The 25,182-nt window shown below is 47.1% G+C and overlaps 11 protein-coding genes across 11 annotated transcripts; 6 read left to right on the top strand and 5 right to left on the bottom strand.

The window, feature by feature from the left end:
- Positions 1 to 548: 548 nt before the first annotated feature.
- I302_106145 (uncharacterized protein) lies at positions 549 to 1,422 on the top strand (the record flags this gene model as incomplete). Its single annotated transcript, XM_019191888.2, has 5 exons — positions 549 to 557; positions 624 to 666; positions 735 to 814; positions 907 to 1,130; positions 1,377 to 1,422. 5 exons carry the CDS (start codon positions 549 to 551, stop codon positions 1,420 to 1,422), a joined length of 402 nt encoding a protein of 133 aa, XP_019046518.2.
- A 107-nt stretch (positions 1,423 to 1,529) lies between these two features.
- On the bottom strand, positions 1,530 to 2,599 carry I302_106144 (uncharacterized protein; the record flags this gene model as incomplete). The annotated part of the gene is made up of 3 exons (XM_019191887.1): positions 1,530 to 1,987; positions 2,104 to 2,248; positions 2,330 to 2,599. 3 exons carry the CDS (start codon positions 2,597 to 2,599, stop codon positions 1,530 to 1,532), a joined length of 873 nt encoding a protein of 290 aa, XP_019046517.1.
- A 348-nt stretch (positions 2,600 to 2,947) lies between these two features.
- On the top strand, positions 2,948 to 5,581 carry I302_106143 (eukaryotic translation initiation factor 3 subunit L; the record flags this gene model as incomplete). Its single annotated transcript, XM_019191886.1, has 9 exons — positions 2,948 to 3,166; positions 3,370 to 3,520; positions 3,586 to 3,614; positions 3,674 to 3,770; positions 3,861 to 4,229; positions 4,343 to 4,551; positions 4,614 to 4,750; positions 4,874 to 5,270; positions 5,363 to 5,581. 9 exons carry the CDS (start codon positions 2,948 to 2,950, stop codon positions 5,579 to 5,581), a joined length of 1,827 nt encoding a protein of 608 aa, XP_019046516.1.
- A 234-nt stretch (positions 5,582 to 5,815) lies between these two features.
- Positions 5,816 to 6,897, bottom strand: I302_106142 (uncharacterized protein; the record flags this gene model as incomplete). Its single annotated transcript, XM_019191885.2, has 4 exons — positions 5,816 to 5,906; positions 6,034 to 6,129; positions 6,425 to 6,783; positions 6,853 to 6,897. The coding sequence occupies 4 exons, from the start codon at positions 6,895 to 6,897 to the stop codon at positions 5,816 to 5,818; spliced, it is 591 nt and encodes a 196-aa protein (XP_019046515.2).
- A 342-nt stretch (positions 6,898 to 7,239) lies between these two features.
- Positions 7,240 to 8,179, top strand: I302_106141 (uncharacterized protein; the record flags this gene model as incomplete). Its single annotated transcript, XM_019191884.1, has 2 exons — positions 7,240 to 7,541; positions 7,693 to 8,179. The coding sequence occupies 2 exons, from the start codon at positions 7,240 to 7,242 to the stop codon at positions 8,177 to 8,179; spliced, it is 789 nt and encodes a 262-aa protein (XP_019046514.1).
- A 248-nt stretch (positions 8,180 to 8,427) lies between these two features.
- Positions 8,428 to 12,425, bottom strand: I302_106140 (uncharacterized protein; the record flags this gene model as incomplete). The annotated part of the gene is made up of 20 exons (XM_065870220.1): positions 8,428 to 8,514; positions 8,581 to 8,609; positions 8,707 to 8,782; positions 8,847 to 8,903; positions 8,962 to 9,096; positions 9,168 to 9,499; positions 9,557 to 9,796; positions 9,859 to 9,892; positions 9,962 to 10,278; positions 10,342 to 10,365; positions 10,424 to 10,474; positions 10,533 to 10,716; positions 10,781 to 10,911; positions 10,973 to 11,038; positions 11,100 to 11,280; positions 11,347 to 11,463; positions 11,539 to 11,785; positions 11,846 to 11,994; positions 12,053 to 12,175; positions 12,258 to 12,425. 20 exons carry the CDS (start codon positions 12,423 to 12,425, stop codon positions 8,428 to 8,430), a joined length of 2,748 nt encoding a protein of 915 aa, XP_065726292.1.
- A 590-nt stretch (positions 12,426 to 13,015) lies between these two features.
- I302_106139 (ubiquitin-like protein 5) lies at positions 13,016 to 14,065 on the top strand (the record flags this gene model as incomplete). The annotated part of the gene is made up of 4 exons (XM_019191882.1): positions 13,016 to 13,590; positions 13,688 to 13,740; positions 13,829 to 13,986; positions 14,048 to 14,065. 4 exons carry the CDS (start codon positions 13,016 to 13,018, stop codon positions 14,063 to 14,065), a joined length of 804 nt encoding a protein of 267 aa, XP_019046512.1.
- Positions 14,066 to 14,240: 175 nt separating this feature from the next.
- On the bottom strand, positions 14,241 to 15,918 carry I302_106138 (ATP-dependent (S)-NAD(P)H-hydrate dehydratase; the record flags this gene model as incomplete). The annotated part of the gene is made up of 8 exons (XM_019191881.1): positions 14,241 to 14,460; positions 14,585 to 14,880; positions 14,974 to 15,066; positions 15,190 to 15,324; positions 15,393 to 15,483; positions 15,553 to 15,657; positions 15,730 to 15,760; positions 15,831 to 15,918. 8 exons carry the CDS (start codon positions 15,916 to 15,918, stop codon positions 14,241 to 14,243), a joined length of 1,059 nt encoding a protein of 352 aa, XP_019046511.1.
- A 460-nt stretch (positions 15,919 to 16,378) lies between these two features.
- Positions 16,379 to 18,858, top strand: I302_106137 (uncharacterized protein; the record flags this gene model as incomplete). Its single annotated transcript, XM_065870219.1, has 4 exons — positions 16,379 to 16,747; positions 16,820 to 18,291; positions 18,409 to 18,543; positions 18,609 to 18,858. The coding sequence occupies 4 exons, from the start codon at positions 16,379 to 16,381 to the stop codon at positions 18,856 to 18,858; spliced, it is 2,226 nt and encodes a 741-aa protein (XP_065726291.1).
- Positions 18,859 to 19,577: 719 nt separating this feature from the next.
- On the bottom strand, positions 19,578 to 22,202 carry I302_106136 (uncharacterized protein; the record flags this gene model as incomplete). The annotated part of the gene is made up of 7 exons (XM_019191879.1): positions 19,578 to 20,946; positions 20,998 to 21,089; positions 21,153 to 21,224; positions 21,281 to 21,719; positions 21,818 to 21,902; positions 21,973 to 22,073; positions 22,129 to 22,202. 7 exons carry the CDS (start codon positions 22,200 to 22,202, stop codon positions 19,578 to 19,580), a joined length of 2,232 nt encoding a protein of 743 aa, XP_019046509.1.
- Positions 22,203 to 24,266: 2,064 nt separating this feature from the next.
- On the top strand, positions 24,267 to 25,127 carry I302_106135 (uncharacterized protein; the record flags this gene model as incomplete). Its single annotated transcript, XM_019191878.1, has 1 exon — positions 24,267 to 25,127. One exon carries the CDS (start codon positions 24,267 to 24,269, stop codon positions 25,125 to 25,127), a length of 861 nt encoding a protein of 286 aa, XP_019046508.1.
- Positions 25,128 to 25,182: the final 55 nt, after the last annotated feature.

Raw genomic sequence — 25,182 nt, 5'->3', positions numbered from 1 at the left:
GCACAAAGAGAAGCAGAACCCCCACTCACCTCATCCCTCTTATTCGTCTTCTTCCTAGTATCCGCCGCGGGACTATGGGTGTTCATACTGATTCTTCGTTGATTGGGTTGTGGGCTATAGTTTGGATCTGAGGCTGCTTCGTAGGTTGAGTGTGGTAGTTGATGATGTAGACCTCCGTTTGGTACTGGGATACGTGACATGAGGTGTTGATGTTGAACAATAATAATTACGAGTAGTTGTATGATGACTTACTTTTGGTTTGGGTGGAATGGAAGCTAAGTGAGACAAACCCATCGATTGGCATTTGAACGCGTATACTCGTATACGCGTGTTATCAACGTAATGCGGCATAATATGACGAGGGACAGGCAAGTCATGACGTGTAACCTGTACAAGCGAGGGCGGGATCAAATGTATCGGACACTGTTGATGCAACTCGTAGCGCAAGGACGATCTGTGCGAGTAAATGGAGATTGAACATTGTTGAGATTGATCTCTCTCATACAAAAAGAAAGATACAAAGTCAAACTCCAGACAATAGCAGCAACATGAGTCTAGTAAGCTGAGCGTCCCAAGACCATTGCCTGAGTGACGATGTAGCTGACATATATCCCGTTACATAGCTACCACCAGAAGACGAAGGAGACGGAGTGGAGGTAGCTTGGGGTGGGTCCCGTCTAGCTTCTATAACAGTCGAAGCAGACCTAGCTGAAAGGGCTGAATGGGTATAATAGAGGATCAACAGCGTATAAATACATTCTCAAAGCTCAACAACCGCTTGACTGACATACAAGATCTCCTGAAAATCAAAAACGTAAGTCAATGAATGTCCTTCATACCTTGTGCCTTCAACCCGATAGGAGCATGGAGAATTGACTGTATGGATCGTTCTACGCACCCCGACAGGAGGAAAAAGAATACTACGATGATCTCTCGATGGAACTCGAGCTGGCCGACTCGGATTCAGAACCTATCTTATACAAACTTGGAGACTCCTTCTTCCATCTATCGGTGAAAGACGCTAGGAAACAGCTGAAAGGTGATTTGAAAAGGTACGAGAAGGAGATAGAGGGGTTGGAGAGTAAGAAAGGGGAGTGTGAGACGGGGATGAAGGATTTGAAAGTACAGCTGTGAGTGGTTGTTTGTGTCTTACCATTATATACGTCAGAACGAGAGGGGCAGAAGATGAGGAGTGATCATGGTGTCTAATGGACACTGGCGCCTGAGATGGATGCTTGGACTGCTTGGTCTACGCTTCTGTGCTATCTCATATTCGTATTTCAAAGATGGAGAGAAAGTCAGCCATGAAAAGCTGTTCCGATCCACAGACACAGAGAAATCTATTTGCTGATCATACCACTTCTTTCGATGCATAGATACGCCAAATTCGGTAAACAGATCAACCTAGAGACTGGGCCATAGTCTTTGAGGTTGACCACATAGAATGACTAAAAGAGAGAGTAAAAGAGGTAGCAGAGAATGACAGACAGTCTTGACGACCAAATCACATGTATCATAATCATGCATCATCATACCCTTGTACTGCTACTACCATCCGGTACTTCAGCGATGGCATTTATCGTATCTCCTTCTCCTTCATCTTCCTCCATCTCACCCTTCTTCCCATACTTCCTCCTAGCCTTCTTCTTCTTATTCGCCTTCCTAATCCTCAACTTCTCCTCCTTAACCTCCTTCTTAGTGTAAGCCCCACTCAAAACTTTCTCTTCAAGCTTCTTCGTCTCCTTCTTACTCCTCGGTACCCCATCATCCTGAGGAATATCCACGACGATTCCAGGAATATCATACCCCGGCAGTTGACCTGTCGTCCTGAGTACTTCCAATCTCTCTCCTAAGATCCTTCGAGCGACTTTCCGATTTTCTTCTCTTGATCGGGTGGGTTGGGACTGAATACGGATTCCTGTTGGGATGTGGGTAAGGGAGACGGAGGAGTTGGTCTTGTTTATTGCTTGGCCGCCTGGGCCTCTGCCTATACATATAAGATTGAAAGATTAGCATTACATTCCGACAGTAAATTCCCATAAGATGGGATAAAGAGGTTGAGCTCAGCCTCACCTCAGAAAGTGACGAGATCAGTAAACTTACCTCTCACAAACTTCTCTTCCAATTCATGCTCAGGTATCTCCACTGCCCTCTGCCTTGACAGGATCCTATTCAGCATTTTGATGGAGCTCGGTAATTTCGGTCGATGGAGGAGCTGATCCTTGCTCGATGAGGGTGTATCATCATCCTAGATGGGTGGAATGAAGATAGTAAGCATGCGCACCTTCTCCTTCCAATTCAAAAGAGGCTTTCTGGAGAAGCGACCTACCGCAACTTCACCAAATTCGTAATCAGCTTGGTCCTGGTTTGCGCTCACTTTGAGCTGATCGCTTGCTTGTCTTGAGGTACCATGTCTTGTTTCAGCATCTCCGAATAGATCGCCATCGTCTATGTCATTCTCGCGCGGGGGCGACTGAGACTTTGTAGCGTAAGTTCGGTATGCCCAATAACTACATCCGGCAGGCGAAGGAGTGGGAATATTCCGGAGAGGGATGTTTCGAGCAGCTAAACATCGGACAGCCGGTCGTAGAACTTGCATTATGGGCGTCTGTAATTGTCTGTCGGAGTTGGAGACAGCCTTGCTTGAGATGGTACGTTATATGTGTGGTTCGTACGGTAGCTTGAATCTTCATTCTCTCACTTGACATGAGCGGTCATCCCAAGTGGAGGGGGTATTCCTCAAGTGCCACATTCACTTTCTCATCGGCGTTTTAGCCTCGATCTCACTTCGAGGCAGCTTTCAACCACTTTCTGACTTTTGAGTTTTTGTGCACTATTGTCCATTGTTCGTGGTTCATTGTTGCTACAAGACATCACCTAAAAGATCAACGTATAGATCACCCCTACTATCCTCATTCACACAAGCACAAGCAACCAGACTCCCAAAATGGCCGACCCAACAGCATTCTACGAACCAACAGAGGACGAGCTCCTTTCCTCCCTTGCTGTGCCAGTCCAATCTTACAACCCCGAGTCGGACGCGGACGAGTACAGGAGATTACAAGAGTTGGAACAACATGCGTACGCTCAGCAACAGCTCATGGTGGCTGAGCAGGAGCAGGAGCAGATGCAGGCTTTGGAGCAGGTTCCGGAGGATGTTAAGAGGGTGAGTTTGGGTTTGGCTCTTGGTTAGGATTAGGGTTGGAGCATATGGTAGGAAGGAAGAGGTTATTGTTGGATTATGGGATTATTGGACTGCTCGACCTGTTGATGGGACATCAGAATGAGCGGATGTGGATATGTCGTTCTGCTTCATCTGGGGCAGTATTATGATCGATTATGCTAACTCTCATCCAATCACTCTTCCAGTTCCTCGTCCTCTTCCACCAAGCTATCCTCGAGAATGACCTACCCACCATCACCAACATGTACGAGTCAGGATGGAACAAGTTGACTCAGGCTCATTACTCCCAAAATGAATGGCCAGAAGCTGAATTGATCTCTCCTTTGGTTGGGAATGGTGAGCTATGCCTTGGCTAATGGTTTCAAGAGCATAGCTAATTATCATCTCCATCTTGTCTATAGATCAAGTATTCTTGACTCTTTATCGAGAGGTGAGCTTGATCTTTACCTCGAATGTATAATAGTTCAACAGCTGATATAGGATTTATAGCTCTACTTCAGACACGTCTACGCCAAACTCCAACCTACCATCGATGATCGATTCCAATCTTATGAGAATATCTGTGAACTCTTCAACTACCTTTTAAGTGAGTGTCAATTCAACTGTATAATCATAGAGCATGGGCATGACACAAAGCCAAGGTTGATCATCTACTAATTCTTTTGCTCCTCACCAGACTCCGACGGCCCTGTCCCCCTCGACCTTCCCATCCAATGGCTCTGGGACATGCTCGACGAATTCGTCTACCAATTCTCCAACTTCTCCACCTGGCGTGCAAACCCCAAGAACAAGAACGAAGAGGAATTAGAAGCCCTGTCCGAAGCGCAGAACATCTGGTCCTCTTACTCTGTTCTCAACGTCTTGTACTCCCTCGTCCAAAAATCGCAGATCAACGAGCAACTCAAGGCGGAGAAGCAGGGGAAATCAGCGGAAGAAGTTCAAGAGTTGGCTGGGGAGTATGGAAGTAAACCTCTGTATAGGAATTTGGGGTACTTCTCGTTGATTTGTTTATTGAGAGTTCATGTGCTTTTGGGGGATCCTACTTGTGAGTGTGGCCTCCTTTTCTTCTTGCTTGATCCATTATAAGGAGAGCGTCCCGCCAATGTTGGTGTGCATTACGTTTGACTGTGTATGCTGAAACAATTCAAATGAACGTAGTGGCCCTCCAAACAATGGAAAATGTCGATCTCTCAGGTGGTGCATTCTTAACGCGAATCACAGCATGTCACGTAACCACGTACTACCACGTCGGATGTGCCTACATGGCTTTAGGAAGATGGCCAGACGCCATCAAGACTTTCATCTCCGTTTTGATCTTCTTCATCAGGATGAAGCAGTACCACACCAGGTCGTACCAATATGGTTCGGTGAGTCAGCTGACAGTCTCTGTGCATCATCAGATTTAGCTGATATATTGCATGTCTGATAGATCACAAAGCAATGTGAGAGGATGTATGCCCTTCTCGCTATTTGCACTACCCTCTCTCCTGGACCTTCCGACGAGAGTATCATGAGTATTGTGAAGGAACATTACGCAGACCAGTTGGCTGTTTTACAACGGGGCGGGTGAGTGTTTTCTCAGCGTATCTATCGCATCCTACCTCAAAACCTCGAGGAAATTCAATCAGCTTTCATATCATGCACCTCCTCGTGCCAGGGCTAAGCTGATATCTCTCTTTCATCCCCCAGCGACGAAGCCCTCGAAACATTCAAAGACCTCTTCCTATCCGCCTCACCCAAATACCTCAACGTCAACCCCCCACCATACGAAGATCCCTCCGCGCTCGAATCGTATCTTGCCAACCCCCCCATAGACGCCACCCAACGACATCTCGAATTGTTCCTCTCGGACGTAGTAGCCGTCAAGGGCGTGTCGAACATCCGAAACCTCTTGAAGCTGTACACTTCGATTGACGCTTCGAAGCTCGTTACGTTCTCTGAGGGGGAGACAGGGGAGGAAGAGATATTACAGCAGCTCATGGTGCTCAAGGCTGCTAGTAGGACTTATGCAAAGGGAGTGAATCAGGAGACGTTGTTGGATGGGGAGAGGATCGTCACGAATAATTTGGATTTCACCATTGATGGGGTGAGTGAGATTCTCTTATACATTATCATAATTGAGGAAAGGAAGGCTCGGGTCAAGAAGAGTATGAGCTGATATATGGAAAATGACCATAGTCAATGGTCCACGTAGAAGAGACAACCTCGCACAGGCGATTCGCAGGATTCTTCATCCGTAATGCCGAGCACGCCCAGCGAGTCTTCAACACCATCAAATCTTCTCCATTACCTATCCAACGTAAACCCGTTCCTTCTACTGCTTCTGCCCCTCAGACGACAGACAAGAAGGCGGGCGGAGCATGGCAACCCAAACGAGCGAGAGTTGCTGCTCAGTAAGATGGCTGTAGGCTGGTAGATGGGTGTGTGTGTAGGTTTGATTAGATTTTTATGCATTATCACTGCATTGTGACACTTATCATGACATTCGGCTGGTCTTGATGTTTCGTTTGAGATACTGATCAGATATCCAGTTAAAATTAACGGACGAAAAGCGATTCCATTCCGAGAACATATACACAGATGTGTGAATTAGTATTTATATATGATTGATGCATTGTGAGGTGATACTAGCTATACAAAACAAGAAACCTCGCTCAGTATCCTAGATCTAGATGGCGGGGATGGTATCTCGGTAGACCCGAAACATGGACGAAGGGAATATCTGAGACGAAAAGCAAAAGGATCAGCTCAACCCAGCCAAATGCACTATAGCGACGGAAGTGCCTCATTCCCCTTTGAATGGCAGGAAGACAGTTTGGACAATTTGGCAACAGATCTACATTACTCACGTTGCGAAACCCCTTCGTTCTACTCGATTATGCTTTTTGGCTGTCGAAGCGTTCGTCTGGGTCCGTTGGCCTCGGACGGGGTATCCTGCTGCGTGTCTAGGGGTAGAGATAGGGTGTGTTAGCGATTGATACGATATGGAGGGTTTGATGGACTCGATCGACTCCCTCGTCTTTGATATTGATCGTATGCGTATGTCTATGTCATGTTTGACCTCCTTCGAATAGAGACGTCTCGACTATACCAACTGTTTTATGACAGTTGAATTGCGATCCTTGTCATATCGTGCATCATCACCAGCACCATTTGCAGCTTCCATCCCTCATCCCGACATGACCACGTCCCCATTTCCTCATCACACCCCTTCCTATTGAGATCAATAAAAAAGCTCACCTCTTCCCACGATACGTCCCAACCATCCTCAAATGCGCAATATCACCCTGCATCCCCCTCCTAGCTTCCGTCTCAAGCTTCAGCTCATCCAGCGGATCTTCCTTCCCCTTCCCCTTATTTACAGCCCCCACGACAGATTTGTTACCAGGCAGGGGCAGGGCCCTCCCCCCCGGAGGAGCAAGGTTGATCTGCGTTTCTCGTACTTTGGCTGTGGTTGCTGGGGAGGAGAGGTAGGCGGATAATGAGGTGAGTTGGGGTTCAGTCAGGTCCGATACGAGGGCTTCGGAGTGGATTGAGAGTCTGGCGAGAAGGCGGGAGGCGAGGGGGTGGGAGAGGCCGTAGAATGTTAGGAGGGCGATCTGGTGTATGGGTTAGTATGATGGTCTTTTGTCGTTGCGAGTGTGGGGGAAGGGGGAGACGGAACTCACCTTGAGAGGTTTGTGGTCTGGTAAGTTGTGGCCTAATAAGTGCATCTTGGCGAAGTTGATCCAAATCCGAGGTGCTGATAACGGAGGGTGGTGATAGCGAGATGGATTTTATGTGCAAGTTGTATACCTATGTATAAACGCAATGTATATGTATGATTTCAGCTGAGTCTGAGATTGAGATGCATGGCTCGAAAAGTCAAAGTGAGTTCGAAGGATAGAAAATAAATGCCACACCCTTCGGACAATCACGGAGTTACGCAATCCTCACCGTACGACCCGACCCATTCGACAAGCTTGACTTTACTGGATATTTCGAGATTTCGAATTTGATATTTCGCTGTTCTTCAAAATCACCTATCTGTCCTATCGCTCGATAAACCCAACACCATGTCCCTCACCCGCCCCACTTCCCAGCTCCCCTCGGCGTTCCGCCTAGTCCGCCAAATCCTCTCCGACACCAATGCCGCACAGGGCCTAACAACCAAAGAACTAGTCAAACAGGCATTAAAGATCTACCAATCTGAGAACCCTCATGCTGCTCCCTCCCAATCGCAAAGTCAGGCCGGCTCTTCAACCACAGCAGAGAGCAGTACGAGAGGCAAAGGCAAGGGAAAGAATGTGGTAGCTATGACCAAGAAGGATAAGGGGGTGAATGTTATTCCGGAGGGTCATCCATTCGTATCTACCTCGTAAGTCTGATCTTCCCCTCAAGTCATCCCGATCAGTCCCCTATATTGGCTACTCTTCATGGCGCAGAGTACGGATTACAGAGGAAAGCACTTGCATCCGTCCCATGACATGTCGTTCGAGCTCGAGCTAATCCCTTTGGCACCTGTCTAGCCACCTAAAATCCCAAATCCTCGCCCGCCTTCAATCCCAATCCCTCCTCCTCAAACTGCCTCTTCGCCCTTCCACCTCCTCTTCCCCATCTTCCTCTGGAGGTAAACCCACATTCGTCTGGCGTCTAAACAACCCCAAACAATCCAACCTCACAACCCCACAATGGAACTATCCAGGCCACTGGGATAGTCTGATATCAGGCGAGAAGACGCCAGGGGAACTGTACTACGAGTACAACGCCAACAAAGCTGCCAGATCGGAGGAAGAGAAGCAGCGAGGGTTAGATGGTGGGAAAGTCCTCAGGACGGAGAAGGAGATTTGGGCATGGGAGGGAAGGGTGGATGGGCTGACAACGAATTTGGAGAGGGGGCATTTGAATAGGCGTAGAAGGGATGGGAGACCTGCGAAGGAGAGGAGGAATTTACAGGGGTATGAGGGTTTGCTGGGTGGTGCAGAGGTAGAAGGGTTGGAGAAGCAGGTTGCGTAGGAAGGTTTAGGTTTGGGCATAATACCGCGATGCCGCATGTATTGACTGTTACAAATAGACCAGAACGATGTGTGGAATTGACATATAAATTGCATGGACATATCACCCTACTTACAAATACTATCAAACATGTATTCATTAATTTCATATCAAATCATTATCAAACACTCCTCTTCCTTTCACTTCCTCTCTCATCACAGTCATGCCGTCTTGTCAACATCCATAATTACCATCGTGCCCTCCCTTCCTCATTGCACACCCAGCAACTCCTTCAACTCCTCGAACCTAGCTTCTTTCTTCGTCATCTTACTCTCCTTACTTGACTTCTCGAATGCCTATAGCAACAGCAGAGAGATCAGTCTATAGGCGAGCTACGAGGCGATTAGATGGATCCCACTCACTTTAGCCACAAGAGCATCTTTCCTTTTCTCTGATCAGTGGAAACGAGCATCAGCAGATGTTCACATAACAACAGCTATTTCACCTGGTCAAATTTCGACCAGCTGTGCTATATTGATACAACTTACGAATATCCAACACAGCCGATTCGACCGTATCCTCAGCAATCAACTGAAACACCCTCACTTCCTTCTTTTGACCCATCTAACCCATATAGAGCATTAGAGAGCTAAGACCCTTATCGAAAGATTGGCGTGGACGAACTCACCCTATGTACTCTATCAATCGCCTGAGCTTCAATAGCACTCTGCCACCATGGATCGCACTGACCGTAATCTCATCAGCTAGTCTACTCGAAGCATTTCTTTCAATAGCTGACTCACCAAAAATACATTCGAAGCTGCAGTCAAGTTCAATCCCACCGCACCAGATTTCAAAGAGATTAACATGACTCTAGGCGTAGATTTCGCATTCTTAGGTGTGATGGGTCGCTGGAATTCGCTGATGACTTGTTGTCTCTGCATCCATTCCAGTTCAATCAGCTGGATAACCCTGCTAGATCAGAGAAAGCTAGCTAATTTCGTCTCACCTTCGAAGCATTCATCCTCCCATCAAACCTCGTCCACTCCATTCCCTCCGCTTTCAACCTCAACGCCACTTGATCCAAAAAGCTCGTGAATTGACTAAACACCAGCGTCTTCTCATCTCCTGGAAACACTTTCAGGTACTTAACCAACTCGTCAATCTTAGCAGATTTAACAGGTAAGAGCGATGTATCCTTCCGAGATGATTCGAGCGGATCGACATATTCTGGTGTATCGTCTGGCGGTAGTTCCAATATTGATGGCAGACCTATTGGATGTCTGTCCATTGGACATAATGGAGCGGTGAGGAGAACTCGCTCGATACATGGATAACAGACTGTTCGTTGTATCAGTAATTTGCTATTCTATCCACACTGGTACTAAAGAAACTCACAGGCATGTCCGCAATCCGTAATGCAAGGTCTTTTCACAAACTCCGCTTCGTCATAGCACACACCACATTCCGTATCTTCTTCCACGTATTGTCGAAGTTTAGCTATGAGCTCTTCCTTCTTCTCGGGCGTCAGGGATGAAATGGATATGGCTGGACCAGCGGGGACTTTAGGTATGGGTCGACGAAGATCATCGAGGAAAGACTGAGGGACAAGCTGGGCAGAAAGGCAGAGCTGACGCACTGTCAAAGAGACGAAAGGTCAGCTACTATAAATCCGAGATACATGCTGTTGAACAGCTTACTTCGAGTCAACATGCTCAAGACGTTGGCGGTGCCCTGAAATCGCATCTCCATTAGCACTCCATTTTCCTGCGATATACGAATTCGAAAAGGTTAGTAACTCACCTGACCAGTCTCTATAGCCTCCTGGAATCTCTGCCTACTACCTTCCAAAATCTCATCATAAACTTTCCTCGTCTCCTCATCAAGCTTGACGCCAACTCGGAAATACTCGATACCAGGCAGCTCGATGATCTTGTTCCCCTTCGCGTCTTTCGACTCCTTCGTGCGACGGAGAAGTACTTCACCAATAAGGGCTTGCAGTAACCTCGCTGCGGTCGGATCACCTCGTTTGAGAGGTCGGAGAAGGAGAGTCTTGAAGTAGTCTGGCTGATCGAGGGGCTTGCAGATTCGTAAACATGTAAGGAGGGAGCCGAGGTCACCTACTCAATGTTTTGACATGAGCTAAAGCGTCTCTTAGATGAGTTAAGAAGGGTCAAGCTCACTTGGAGAGTTGACAATAGGAGTCCCTGGAGTACCTGAGTCAGCCACAAACTTTATGTACTGCAGATCAATGGAGCAGCTCACCGGTACAAATCCATCGCCTATCAGCTTGCAGAGCAGCAAATCCCTGCGTCACTGCGTTTTCATATGTCTGTCAGCTTTCTTGCAGGTTGAAGGGTTCGAGTCAGCTTACTCTTCGCCTTTGGATTTCTCATAACGTGTCCCTCATCAGCTACCACTCTCTTCCATTTCACTTTGAACAGTGGTCCAGCTGAAGCAGCAGCACCCTTCGCTTTCTTCGCCTTGGTCGGACTTCCATTCTTTGCTGGCTCAATTGGTGCTTCTGCAGCTACAGCATTGTAGGTAGTGATGATCACCTAAATTGATCGTCACATCCGTATCAGCTGTTAGGTCTGCCATATCGCGAGAATTTCAGCTTACATCGTACTGTTCCAAAGTCTTTGCCGTAACGCCTTTGGAGGCACCATGATAAGTATAATGAGTCATCTGACCGTGCGCTACATGGTCTCCAATCTGCTTTTCCCAGTTGCTCAGTACAGAGAGAGGACAAACTAGCAAATGAAGCATCTGAGTCAGCTAAACTTGACAAGAATCTCTTTAAGGTCAACTCACCAATCAATGTAGCACCCTTGTCCTTCTTAGTAGCCAACACCAAGGAAAGCATGGTAAGTGTTTTTCCTGTAAAATTGGTCATCAGCTACTGATTTTGTACTTGGCCAAAATGCGAAATCTAGCTTACCCAAGCCCATTCCGTCCGCAATGATACCGCCCTTTCCAAGAACAGGTTCATCGTATTGCGGCGTTTTAGTAGCTACATTGAGGAAGTAGTCCTTGTAATCACCCTTCTGCTTGACCCAAAATTGGACTTGTTTGTCTCCTGGTGCTTTAGGCAAAGTAGGATTTTCTCGTTCGATCATCCACTACATACCAGCTATCAGCGCTGGTGAAAACCGAAAGCAAATGCATATAAGGGCGGGTAGACTCACTTTCAAAGCTTGGGTTTGATGCGGTAGCATATCCGTACTCAGCTGACCGTTCGCAATTCCAGGTGGATTGGGATGAAGGGGTAATTTGGAAACGTCAACATCGGAAGTCAATGAATCCTAATGAATTGTACAAGACACTCTTGTCAGCTAAAGTAGACTTCTTGGCACAGAAGATTGCGAGAGATAGCTTACCATAACATTATCAGCCTGTTTCTGATCTTCTCCAATCTGCTTCAACCCTTCCAATAACTTCTTCATAGCGGGTTCATCTCCGGCTGGTAACCCCACACCAGAATTACCATGCCCTTTGAAACCTGATACCGAGATTGACAAAGAAGCAGTGGGAGGTGGTTTCTGTACGGCAGTTTCGTTGAGTGCCCATGAGAGTTCAGTTTGAAGTACTTCTTTTAAAGATGGTTTGGCGTAGATTGATAGGTCCCTATATATATATCGTTCGATGAGCTTTTATCGAGCTAATACTCAGCATAACGTAGCTCACATTCCCATCTTGTAATGTTTCGCCCCATCTAGGTTCTGCCCTACCATTCTCCCTTCCACAGTGATCGCCGACATGTCCATCAATTCTGCGAGTCTTGCAGCTACCGTACGAGGGATATGTCCAACTTGAGAGCCTGACGCGTTGATCACCTGATGGCACCCATACGTCAGCTATAGCAGGAAGATGTACTGATATCACTGAGCTTACCTGGACTGCATTTGAGTCGTACTGATTCTCAGGCTGTCTGCGGAGCATGACATATTCACCTCTTCCTACTAGTCCTCGATAGTATTGGACTCCTACTACATCGGTTCGGAAAGTGACGAAATGCTATGATAGTTGCACCATCAGCTCATCATCCGGCCATACATCTGAAGAGCTGTATGTGATCGAAAGGGAATTCTCAATTCACCTCGTCCATCTCTGGGAGTGGGGGATTATCCTCCTCTTCCTGCTTGACTCCGTTATTCTCCTCTCTCGGTCGCTTGGAAGATGAAGATTTACTCGGACGATTCGAAAGTCCAGCTTGAGATAACGAATTTCGGCTCGAGGAAGAGCCCTGGGACATCAAACTCTCCATGTTGGAGATTGGCTCGGTTGCCAGTCCTGGTATAGGATATCAAGGTCAGTCCAGTCGACTTTCCTAATCAACGGACTCATCCCAGACAATTGATTGAGAACTCACTAGACTTGGTCGCTTCTCCTCGAGGAGGTGAGCAGCTGGGCTGGTGGTGAGTCTAGATGAGATCCTCTAGTTTCTTCCTTGATAGCTGCAATGATAGCTGCAATGAGAAGAGCTGCCCTCGCTGTAGTGAGGGCGAGGTATGAAGTATGATCAAATGAAACATGATAAAATGGATTTTAAAGGGATATTTTTGTGATTGTTATTGTTGATGAGATAGTGATGTGGTTATGGCGGGGCACCAAGAGCAATCGATCATAATATAGATATACCTCCCATTTAGTCTCGCACCTATCTTAAACTCACCATTAATTGCCGCTCATAAAGTCGACTACTTTGCTTTCTGGTCATTTCGACCTCGTCCATCCTATCTTTGTCACCAGCACCATCGCACTCAAGCACCGCCCAAAAAACAATCATATAGACCCACCACACCCAACCCGAAGCTCTAAATCGAGCCCGCTTCAAGAAGAGATAATCCCCCAACAATGCCCCGTTCCCCCTCCCCATCTCATCGCAACCGCTCCCGCTCCCGCTCTCCACCACGACACCCCAAGAAACCCAGAGAGTTATCATTCTATAAAAAACCCACCCACCCCATCGGTTCATTCTCCTCACGCAGAGATCCATTAGATGAGGAGCCCACCGCTCGAGAGCGTGCGGAACGAAGGGAGAGGGGGGAAGTACCGCAGAGATTTGGAGGTACGAGGGAACAGGGGGTGAGGAATACTATGGGTAACGTGTCTAGTACGAGCTTGGGGAGTCTGGGGAGGAAGGAGGATCCCTTGGATCGGATGGGCGTTAGGGGTGATAGTAGACGGGACAGGGATGATTATAGGTCGAGTAGGGATGATAGGGATAGAGATTATAGGTCTAGTAGGGATGATAGAGATAGGAGAGATAGGGATAGGTATAGGGATGATGAGAGGCGGCATAGAGATAAGGATAGAGATGATAGGAGAGAAAGGGATGGAGATAGACGAAGAGACAAAGCACCCCCCTCTGGACCTTCGGGTGGTCCACCTGCTAGACCGCCTGCTGCTGCGCCTTCTGCTCCTTCAGCGTGAGTGACACATTCATCAAATATTCCTCCGGTAGGATGTGTAAGATAAGTGACCCGGTGTCAAGAAGGTAGGCTGATGTCATATCTAATCTCACAGCGCATCAATGCGATTCATCGAAGTAATAGCAAACGACCGAATGGGACGTAAAGGTGGGTCATTCATCCCTCACTGAGTTATCAGCTTTCCATTCCGGTTTAAATTCAGTGCAAAAGCTGACATGTCTACACTGCGCGATAGTCCGAGTAAAATGCCTCGCAACAGATACAGTTGGAGATCTCAAAAAACTCATTGCCGCTCAGACGGGTACGACGGCCCAGAAGATCCAGCTGAAGAAATGGTATACGAATTTTAAGGATCACGTTTCGTTGCAGGATTATGAGATTAACGATGGGATGGTGAGTTGTCTGTCTGATCACAACAAATGGAGATTGCTGAGGACTATGTCTGTTATTGTAGAGTTTGGAAATGTACTAAGAATGGTAAACGAAGTATAAAAGCAGAATCAAGATTTGGTTCGACAGTACGAGGTTAGCATAGTCGATTGTGTATTTATAGCTACATGCATCAGTCCAATAACAAATATCTATTCAACCTTTCCGCTCCTGTCATCCGAGAGATATCACTTCAAACCCCCCAAAGCAGAATTCGTCTAAAGCTTCCCTTTACCCTCCTCTTCACCCGGTTGACCGAACAGCTCTTCGTATACTGGACCGACCAGATCTACCAGATCTCCGGTAACCATACTTCTTCCCTTCTTCTCGAATCCTCGTTTCGATACTGTCCTATTGAACGTTGACGCGCCGTACGCAGCGAGGAGAGGGATGTTCTCTGCGATACCTTTATCCGAAGGAGGGGGATGACCAACGTGTCTACAATGGTGTAATACTCGTCAGCTGTGTTCCAATCTTCGTTTGAGCGGCAGCTTGGTGGGTAGAGACGTCCGGACGATAAATGAAAGTATGGAGGTGTGGGAGGATAAAACCCTACACTCACTCATAAGACCCCTTGACCCACTCACTCCCCCAAGCCATCAATACCCCCGTACTTCCACTCAAAATATCACCCTGACCTCCAACCCTCTTCAGTCCTCCCTCCGTATCACTCTCCAAAATATCATCCTTACCACCTTGTTTCTCGTCTGAGGCTGAACCGTCAGGTCTCAGAGATGGAGGGATTTTCATTCCGTTTGAGATGATGTCGGTGGATCCTTTCTGGATGATTGTCACGTTGCCTAGGGCCGAAGCGAGCTTGGGACATAGTGTCTCGGGAGACGATTTTGGGTCGATTTGCTGAACAGAATTTAAGTGTCAGTCCAGCTTCGGAGCCCGTCGTAGCTGAATCGGATGGCGAGGGAATTCATTTCAGCTGAGGTAATTACTCACCAACTTCTCGCAGAGTCGCTTGAACTCCATTACATTTGGAGTCAAGACTATACGAGGTACACCGGGCCAGTCCATGACTACTTGAGGTCCGTTCTGTGTAAGTCGCAGAGTCAGCACGAGTGATGTTCAGATATACTTCATCATGTAGTTTGACAAATAGACAAAGACAGACGGATCAATGAGATGACAGTTGTTTGGGTAGGGAAATTAGCTCACCTGCACCAACCATAATCCATCCGCATCCACTACCACACCCATCTGATCATTCTCTTTCGCAATTTCGAAAGCCACTTTCGCACAGTTCTGCATATGCTCTGAACGGCCTAATCCAGGTCCAACAATGAGGACATGCTATATCGTAAGAACCCAGACCCAGTCACCTATCTTTTCCGTGAGGTCGTCGTGAAGACATAACTCACCAATCTAGCCATTATGCCTTTCAACTCCTCCTTGATCTGATCCATGGATTTCGATTCGTCCAATACACCATGTACGATGAGGTCTGGCGAACTACAATCAATCTCCCACCATGAGCTTACTGTCCTCCTTTTTTCGGCGCAAAAGATGAAGGGAGCTCACTAGGTCTTGATGACGGCTCCGGCCCCAGGCTCACAGATCACATGCGCCAGATCAGCTCCGAATCGCATAGCTCCCATGGAAGAGAAGTAAGGTGCTCCGGAGTAGCTAAGTATCAAGCGAGAGCTGGTCAGTATTCCGGTACACTGAATGTACATGGTCTATCGCCCTTTGACTCACTCTCCTGATCCACCGAGCACACCAATTCTACCTGTACATGCATCAGCTTAGCTTGGTTCGGTCTTCCGGAAAACAAACGAGAGAGGAGAAGGAGGACGTACCGGCTTGACCCTTGTGTAATTTCGGTGAGAGGGGAGGGATCATACTTCTCACCAGGGAGAGTAAGTGGGCATGTTGTTTCGATACCATTGTGGTTGATGGTATAATGGTATATATGTTTGCTTCTGATATGAATGATGGCTATAAAGGCAGAGCACTGAGAAGAGAAGAGCAGAGAAAAGATAGTCTCCCTGCTGGAATCTATTCCATTCTCATTCGTGTCAATGACGCTGTTCGCTGTGGGGCACCAGGAAGGAAGATGATTACGATTGAGTTGTAATGTGGTGTCGCACTGTATGTAATGAATCGGAGATTAGTTTGTAATGATTGGTGCCTTGTTTGGGTATTTGTTAATTTGTTGCCGACTCACCGCATAATCAGACGTAAGCGCTACTCTATTTCGGGACATCTCCATCTTCGCTATCTCGTCTTCACATGTCATACATATCATCCCTAGACAAACCACCATCTTGGCTCAGCTTGATTCCAGTAAACCTCTTGACAACTCACTGCAGACTACAACATCTATTTTCTTGATGATAACACAACAATGTTCATAGTCAAACGTGCCAAACTCTCACGGCAATCCCCTCACGGGTTGTACACCCCGACATTCCTCCATGTTCCCACAGCCTCTTTCGCTTCATCGTCCACTCCTTCGTCATTAGCCTCGTCCTCAAAACAACCATATATCACTCGTGAGAGTAGCTCAAAGTTTGATATCAAAGGCAAAGGTCGAGCTGTTGAGAACGATCAACCTCTCTCACTCACAACAAGCTTATCTCTCACCACTCGCTATCAACGTTCCACGTCACACTCCCCAACACTCCGGAACATACTTGGACATCGTCGGTACTTCCATGCTACCCACAGAAGAGATGCTATACCACTATTACCAGCGTCTATAGCCATTCTAAAGGTGAGTAACCCAATATCACACCTACACTCCTTTTCCCAGATCGACTCAAAGCTAAATACTGGATTTGTCCAGGGCACATCCATCCTAACAGCCGCCACGGCATTCTCCCGAATAATCATCTCCTTCTTCCCCATCGGAACCCTCGCAGCATTCAAGATGGTCCACGCCGGCAGATGGCTAGAGCAGGACGTGGTCGAACCCAAAGTCAGTGCTGAAGCCAATGAATTTTGGAAGATGTGGTGCGACGATGAGAAATGGATTCCTCTCACCAAAGAGGATGCAGAGGCATACCTGGATTCAGAATACGATGAGAATCTTGGAGGAGGGATGATGGGCAAGAACGGCAAGGTCGCTTATCCCGTTCCGTTCCCCAACTCATTTCGTCGGAGGGGTAGAGGAGGGGGAGACAGATCGATGTCTCCCAAAGCTTATAAAGAATGTGCGAGGGATGAGAGGCACGCGTTAAGCTGGATAAGGAAGGGCAACTTCTTCATACCGCCTTTACACCCTGCTTCTAAAGTCTCATGGGAAGATTTGACCCCGACCCAACAGAACGAGGTGGATCAATTACGGAGGTATTGGCTAGGTCTGAAAGTGTTCAAACATTGGTACAAGCTCTCAAGGTGGTTCATCGGCATAGTATTCGGTCTACCTTTCTTGGTGCTCATCAGTGTATACCTTGCGGGATTAGAGAGAGTACCGTTGACTGGAAGATGGAGGTTGATCTTGTTGACGCCAGAAGAGGAAGATACAATATCGAATAGCTTGTCAGGTTCAAATTGGTATAAATCCGTTATCAACCTTCTGACTACCGCCGAATCGCCAGCTCCACCTATAATACCCCCGAACGACTGGAGGTGGAATTGGGTGCAGAGTACTCTCAGTAGATTGGAGAGTGCGATTCTGGCGGATTGTCATAATTTGACGGAAAATCAGAAGATCCTCTTACAGAGTCAGAGTCAGAGTCAACAATCAGGATTAAATATTCTTCTACCGACTACAGATGATCCGAGACAGATCATAACTATACCACCGGCACCATATCATCCTATTAAACCTAGACCAAGGGTATCATCAAGATTACATTCCGTCTTACCTGGTGAAAAGTCCAATTCGGGACAAGAACATCTAGAGATTGGACCGCCATATAATCTGATGTTGATGGAGAAGAACGAGGAGAATGCCTTTTCCTACGGATTTGGTGGCAAACGAGCGGGTGGAATAGTTGTCTTCACCGGTCTTTTAGATATGATACTACGTCCCAGGGCGACTTCACAAATACAGAACGAGACCGAACCTCAACAACTTCCATCCCAGGGATTCTTCGCCTCTTTATTCTCATCACCTAGTTCAGCTTCGAGCAAAAGAACTCCACCACAGCCGACAGAAGAACAGACTTTACAACTGGCTTGTGTGTTAGCTCATGAGATGGGTCATCTGTTGTTGAGTCATCATTTGGAGACATTATCGCAGCAGCAGGTACTTTGGCCCAGTGTGTTAGGACTGAGTATGGATCTGGTCAGAGCGTTTATCTGGCCTTTTACGTGAGTACTGAATCTTCTCTTTCGCACAACGCTTCCTTCATATCATTGCGCAGTCAACTCTTGGGGTAACATCAAGAAACGAGATACTGATTTTGATCTCGTTTCTGTCGCTCGTAGCTGGTTCCTAGGTCCCACCGTTAACGACGCATTAGCCAACGTCGGACGAACCAGCACTGAAGAACTGGCCGACAAATACGGTGAAATTGGATTCCAGTTCGTGCACGAGTACGAAGCTGATCTAGCAGGGTTGAGGTGGGTGAACTGCTCGATTACATAACATATAACCGAATGACACTGATCTTCTCGGTCTGTTGTAGAATCCTAGCTCTGGCAGGGTACGACCCCTCCCGCGCCCTCTCGTACTTCTCCACCTCCGTTGCGGACCTACACGAGATCCAACCTATCGATAAATCCAAGAAAGATAACTCATGGACCGGATCGATGTTCAAACTTTGGACGAGGGCTACGCACCCTACGCCCGAGCAGAGACTGGAGGCCATAAGGGGTGAGTTGGAGAGGTGGGAGAAGGAGGCCAAGGAGGAGGGTAGGAAGGAGAAGGGGATTTAGGGGTTCTTAGGCGTAAGGTGATGGATTGTCATCTCATTCGGGTTCGCTCAAGTGGAAGGAGATTGAAAAGATGAGGAGGATACAAAGATTGAATATTCAAGCCAAGTCTCAACATCGAGACAAGCGGAGATAGCCGGACTAGCATTATATCCTTCGGCGGACCAACCCCACAACGCTGATCGGATTGAATTGATTATCATCCAATGAATAGATAGGAGTAGTTGACTCTTATCTGATTATCTGGTCCATCGTTTCGTACCCGATAGTTTATTCATAAAGAGATGGGAGACTTATAATTTGTATTTCGTTGTATCCTGTCAACCCCTATTACTTGTAAGAGTATTGTACTGTATATAGACATCATAGAACAGCAGTAGTATATTTGTTCATGTGATGTACACACTCACACCTCACATCTCACGTTGCACACAATTCAATCACTCAGATGTATAATGACATACGATCACTCGAGAACATACGACAGACTGACGAGTTTTAAAAGTGACACAGTACCATACCTAACATGTTACATCACAGATTTATCAATCATTGATTACCACGTAACATCGCCTATCAGACAAAACACACAAGATATATGACAAAATACGAATGATACCAAATGTCCAACTCCAAATCCAAATCCAAATCCAAAGTAGACAATCCATATGACAAGATTAATCAATCCACTTCCAACAACTCCTCCACCCCTCGAAGGGAAATCAACCAACCCAGAACCTAGCCAACGCCCCCGCCAGATCTTTAACGCTCTTTTCAGACTTCATCTTACTTTTCCCTCCTCCATTCTTGTCCTTTTTGACATTGGTCTCATCCTCGGATAACCCACCAGGAGGCTTGGATCCTTTTCTTACTGGCTTTTGTGGTTGATTTGTCTGTGGTCCGGTCCGCTTATTCTCTCCACTAGAATCCGCGCTCAACTTCGTAGAGCTTCCTGTACCTTCCGATCCACCTTGATTTGATTTAGCCAAATTCGTTGAAGAGCTTCCTGAAACCCTCAATCCGCTCTGTCGAGAGGTACCAGTACTAATAGGTAAACCATGTACGCTCGATGCCCTAGATCCATTCCCATTCGTATTACTTCCGCTGTTAGTCCCTTCCCATGAGATCGACCTGGAACTTCCAGAAGGGGTCATCCCACTTCGTAGTGCCGATGGAGGTAATCCATTACCATTCGTATTGATATGATTTGTACTTCTTCCTCTGGGCCCTTCTGATCCAGATGAATTTCCCGTCATACTTGGTCTAATAGGTTTATCATTGTCCCTCCCTCTGTCCGGGGGTGGGGATTGAGCGTAGCTCGATTCATCCCAAAACACAGTCTGAGATCTGGCCATGGATTTTCTCTCTGCTCTGACTGTGTTGGGTGCAGATCCAGAACTAGCTTCTCTAGTAACACGACGAGGCGTTCCGGGAGCACTGGCAATAGCTGTATCAGTCAACGCATCACCCATAGATGCAGGTCGAGGTCGAGATTGTTCGCTGGCTCGTCTAGCATATGAGCTGGTAGGTGAGGATGGGAACGACGGTGGAGCAAATTCGAATGCTCTTCCACTACCACTTGAATCTCTTCGACTGCGTCCACCTGCAGCTGGCATAACGGGCATCGGTAAAGGCGAGTACGGGGCGGAAAACTGCATGCTTCCTGAAGTCGGGAAGGGCGAGTAGGAAGGGTATGACATGCCGTTCATGTATGGTTCAGGTTGTCGGAAGAGCATTTCAGGTAATCTAGTTTCTCCCATCATGAGTTTTTGGAATGCTAGGAGAGTGTAGTATGCTTCGTTACCTGCATTACCGAGAGGGGCGAACGGTGCGATAGGGATCTGAAGGGTTTGCAATAAGGCGCCGAGTGAGGTGAGGGGGTGATGTCGATCAGGTAATCCGGGTAATCCTTGATCTTGAGCTCGTCTTAACAAGTTGAGCTCCAGGGCGAAAACATCGAGATGGAGGATATTGGAGGGTAAGGTGGAAGAGGCTGGTAAAGGGAGAGGTGGTGGATCACCGAGAGTCAAGAGAACGAGTGTATTGGGATGACTGTCTGCTTCCTGAGAGGCAAGGGCGCCTACATTGGCACTGATATAGAGCGTTAGCTGAACTTCATCTCAGCGTCCTTGTTCAACTCACTCCAGAATTTTCTCCACATCCTTCTCAGCAACAAATCTACTATTTCCAAAGGCATAAGCTCGAGGGTAGTTTGGAGGATTGACGTTGGCCCTCTTTGGGTAGATTAGCATCAACCTCCGCAATTTTACGATATCAAGTGACACCCGTTTGCTCACCTTGTCCACCCATTCTTCCACTATAAAATGAGATTTGCGATAATTCTCATCCGGTATAGGTGGCCAGACGTTCTAGATACCATCTCGTCAATTCCACCTATAGAAAATCAAGGCAAGTATGAACTCACCACCGCTCGCAGATTCGCACATCTCAGCGTCGCCACCCCAATCTCCAATATCAGCCCCTTCCCACTCTGCGCACTCTTTCCTCCCTGTGTCCTCCCTACTCCAGGAACCAGCCCATAAGGAGAACCGCCCTTTTCCCACCAAATAGTCTTTACACAAGCGAAAGTATATCCCACACCATTATCCCTTACTCCTACCCCGCTTGTATCTCGCTCACCACTGCTCCCACCAGCGTAGAAGAGCTGTTCTGCCACTCCCACTTCACCTGCTTTGACTCGAGTACGAAGGTAAGATAACTCTGCTGCGGGGAGGGTTTGTGCGAGCTTTCGATAGGATGTTAAGTCGCGGAGGGTGATTAGACGTCGAAGGGATAGGTTACGGGTTGGAACCGGTTCGAGCGGAAGAGTGGTGGGTGGATCTTTAGGTAGTGATTCTCCGAATCTATCAAAGGGCGTGTCAGTATCGGTTGAGAGCTGCTTAGAAGAAGGTCTCAATGGAAGTGTGGAAAGAAGAGGTAGGAACCGAGAAAGACAACACACCTCGTCCTGATCATCTTGGCAAATAAAGCAATCTGTTCCCTCCTTACGGCTATGTGCGGCTTCCCAGTCCCACTATCCACGACCACTGCGCAGCATTATTCATCAACTTCTGATTGCTTCAACAAGGAGGAAGATTTGTAGCCGCTCCAGCTCACCCATTACCTCCCAGCCGAACCCCAAGAAATCGTTAAACGTAGTAAAGTATCCACCCCATGATTTATCCCACCAATCGGTATTAGAAGATTCGAACAGGCCTCTATCGCCCTCTATCAGCCTCTGAGCCTCGGTTGTTCCTGAGCATCTCCACTCACAGGTAAGCAGCATATATGGAGTGCAAATCGACATCGAAATCTATCGCATTCCCATACTTTGTTGCGTCTGCCATGGTTGATTAAGGTTTGCGTGTTTGGAAGTATGATCGATGCTATGTTGAAGTAGAAGTAGAGATATGTATATGCTATTGAGTGGAAGTGATCTATTGAGTCGGGTTGAGATGGTAAGGGGTGATAGCAATTGAAAAGGAAGGACAAAGGATTTGTTTTTGGATTTTGATTTCGCGAGTGTCGATTCGATATTAGTGAGTATGCGTTGAAGGGACCAAAATGAAATACCAAACAAAGAGAGGGAATAGGAATGATCTATGCGTTGTCTTCACGTTGTCAAGGGGGCTGTGGAAAAGAAAAAAGAAAAAGGTTGATGGTTGATGGTTGATGGTTGATGATGAATATTCGATCACCGAAGGGAAAGAAAAATAAAACACACGTGAAAGGTTGGTGGAGTAAAGAGTGATACGATGATTCTGAATAGGGAGGTGAGTCGGACACCGATCAACGATATACAAAATAGTAGCAACAACAATACAGTGATGATGATGATGTTGATGTGGTGATGAGACAACGTAATGCCGTTATAGACTGTAGTTGTTGATGATGGTCGTAGCGTGTGAACGTTGATTGAAAAAGTTGAGAAAGCGTCGTTGTCGCTATGTTGTAAAAGTTGAAAAAGCGAACGAAAATGCGGGAAAAATGGAAAGAGAGCAAAAGGGAGTGATGGGATCAGAAACAATAGCCCTTTAAGAAGGGAATGATATGACGATGGTGGTGGTGGTGTTGTGAATCAGATTAAATGGGTAGTGGTAAGACAAATATGATGATGCCCAAAAGTGTCCATGAAAGAATAAGAATGAGAATGAGAATGAGAATGAGAATATCGAAATGGACTAGTACAGAATAGTGAAAGTGAGTATGCTATGAGAGGGGAAACAACAAACAGAAAGATCAAAGAGTACCAGTAGAAAGAGTATGTGTGTATGCACGGTTCTTTTCAGCGGGATGAATAGAAAATAGAAATAGAAATAACACGAGTGCCAGTGAACCGATCGGTAGTGGGATTTGCCGCTCAACCTCAACTGCTTGGGAAAAAAGTTAAAGTTATTCGCGTGGCTTGGCACTAGAGTCATCTGTCACATTCACAGTAGTATATAGATATCATCCCTCCTGACCGAGAGGGAGATGAATCGATGCCTACAGTAAGGACGAGTGATCATTGTAGTACAAGTATATTCCAATCTCATCTCGATCTAAAAAGAAAAGTATTTTCGGATGGTCAGTCTGTTTGAAGGAACGTGTCCAACGTTTCAGGTCATGTCCGGTTCGATGCCGATAACCGACGCTCCCTCCTGAAACACAGCCACGCGGGAGAAAAGAAGAAGCTTGCTCCGTTCCTATGCCGTTTGTTCCTGTTACCTGTTCTAGGATTATCCGTCGTCGAGCTGAGCTGAATACAAACGCCTTCCTACCTCCGGGCTGTTGTAAAACTAATCGACTTTCATTTCAATCATTAATCATCAAACGCAGTCACGGTCCCACGCTAAAGGACGACTTCATCGACGCCCTGGCTTAGTCCCTCACGTGCTGCGGCCCCGTCAAGCTAAGGGGTGTCACAGGCGCTAGGACCTCTCGTGTTTGCAACGGCGTCAGAGATCAAGACATAGTCTGTGATCACCAACAGAATCATGACCCTCGGTGAACATTCCACCAAGTATCACGTTGACATATGCGGAAGATCTAGAATGCTTTTCTGATGCACCTCAAATAACCACAAAATGATCTGCGACGTGTATGACACTGCGACACTCTCTAGTGACCTCTATGTCCTTTGATCGCTAGAGCAGGAAAGGATGCGCTGAAGAAGCTGAGTCAAAGGAGTTGCTATATGTATACTCTGTTCTTGGGGTTCACGCGTTTTTCCTTATCCCACCTATCATGATATACTGAATCGCGATATTACATTCTGTCCAAACGTCCCAAACTCACAATCGATAGTAAACACCATAATACCATATAACCGTAGAAACAGATCACATCGTGCCAGTCTTCTTGAAAAACGTATCTCTACAGCTCTCCTGACCGACCGATAACTTGCCTGTTATCGTAAAATCGGATAAACAATGAAGACGATACATTCACTTCTCCCCACCCTCCTAGCGTTACTACCACTTCTTCCGCTAATCACCTCACGTGAAGTAACAACGAGTGGCCCGTTCCAAGACGATCCGTCTACCAGTCACAATCCTTTTGGCCCAACGACAAGCGGGGCCAGAGCGACTGGCACGAGATCGCCCGGTGTTCCGATCGTTAATCATATGGCCGCTCCGTCAGGGTATGGTGAGGAGGACGAGGGTGATATCGTTGGTGTCGAGGAGGCTTCTACAACTACCGACAGCTCCACCAGGTCTGATAGTCTGTCTTTGTCGACTGGAATCACCTCATCTTCTACCTGTTCAGTCATACAGACAGATAATACAAGCACAAGCACTAGCCTTACAAGAGACGTGGCGGATTACGAAGAGAGTGGAATCACTTCCGAGGATATCTCAGCCATTACATCTACGATATCAGGAATCAATGCTGTGCAAACTTCTTTGGCTTCAGGTCAAACTACATCCGATCTACCTTCTACCGTCGAGACCCATCCAGCCTTGGAAGGTATAAACGCTGCGGCATACCAATCATCCCTCCAAACTCTCACACCTACACCTACATTGACCATCACCCGAAGCCACTTTACTACACTCACCTCGACCCTCCCCGGCGGATCTTCCACCCTGCTCTCATTCGCTCCTACCCAGGGTGCAGGAGGGTATACCTCAGCATTTACAGTGTTAGATGGGAATACGTTGTATCAGGTTGCCAATGGGAAGAGTGGACAGACAGGGAGTTGTAGAGCCCCATCTGCCACGGCGCAGGCTCAGGTGAATGGTCCGGTTGGGCAGTGGTTGATGGTTGTTCCGAAGGGGTATGCGAGCTAGGGCCGAGGAATGTCAGGACTGTTCATCGGATGGTAGTGGAGATGAGGTCATCGTC

The sequence above is a fragment of the Kwoniella bestiolae genome, chromosome 4 (assembly GCF_000512585.2).
Source record: "Kwoniella bestiolae CBS 10118 chromosome 4, complete sequence".
Lineage (NCBI taxonomy): Eukaryota > Fungi > Basidiomycota > Tremellomycetes > Tremellales > Cryptococcaceae > Kwoniella > Kwoniella bestiolae.
Note: the sequence above shows the minus strand (reverse complement) of the source record. Positions and strands in the feature narration are given on the sequence as shown.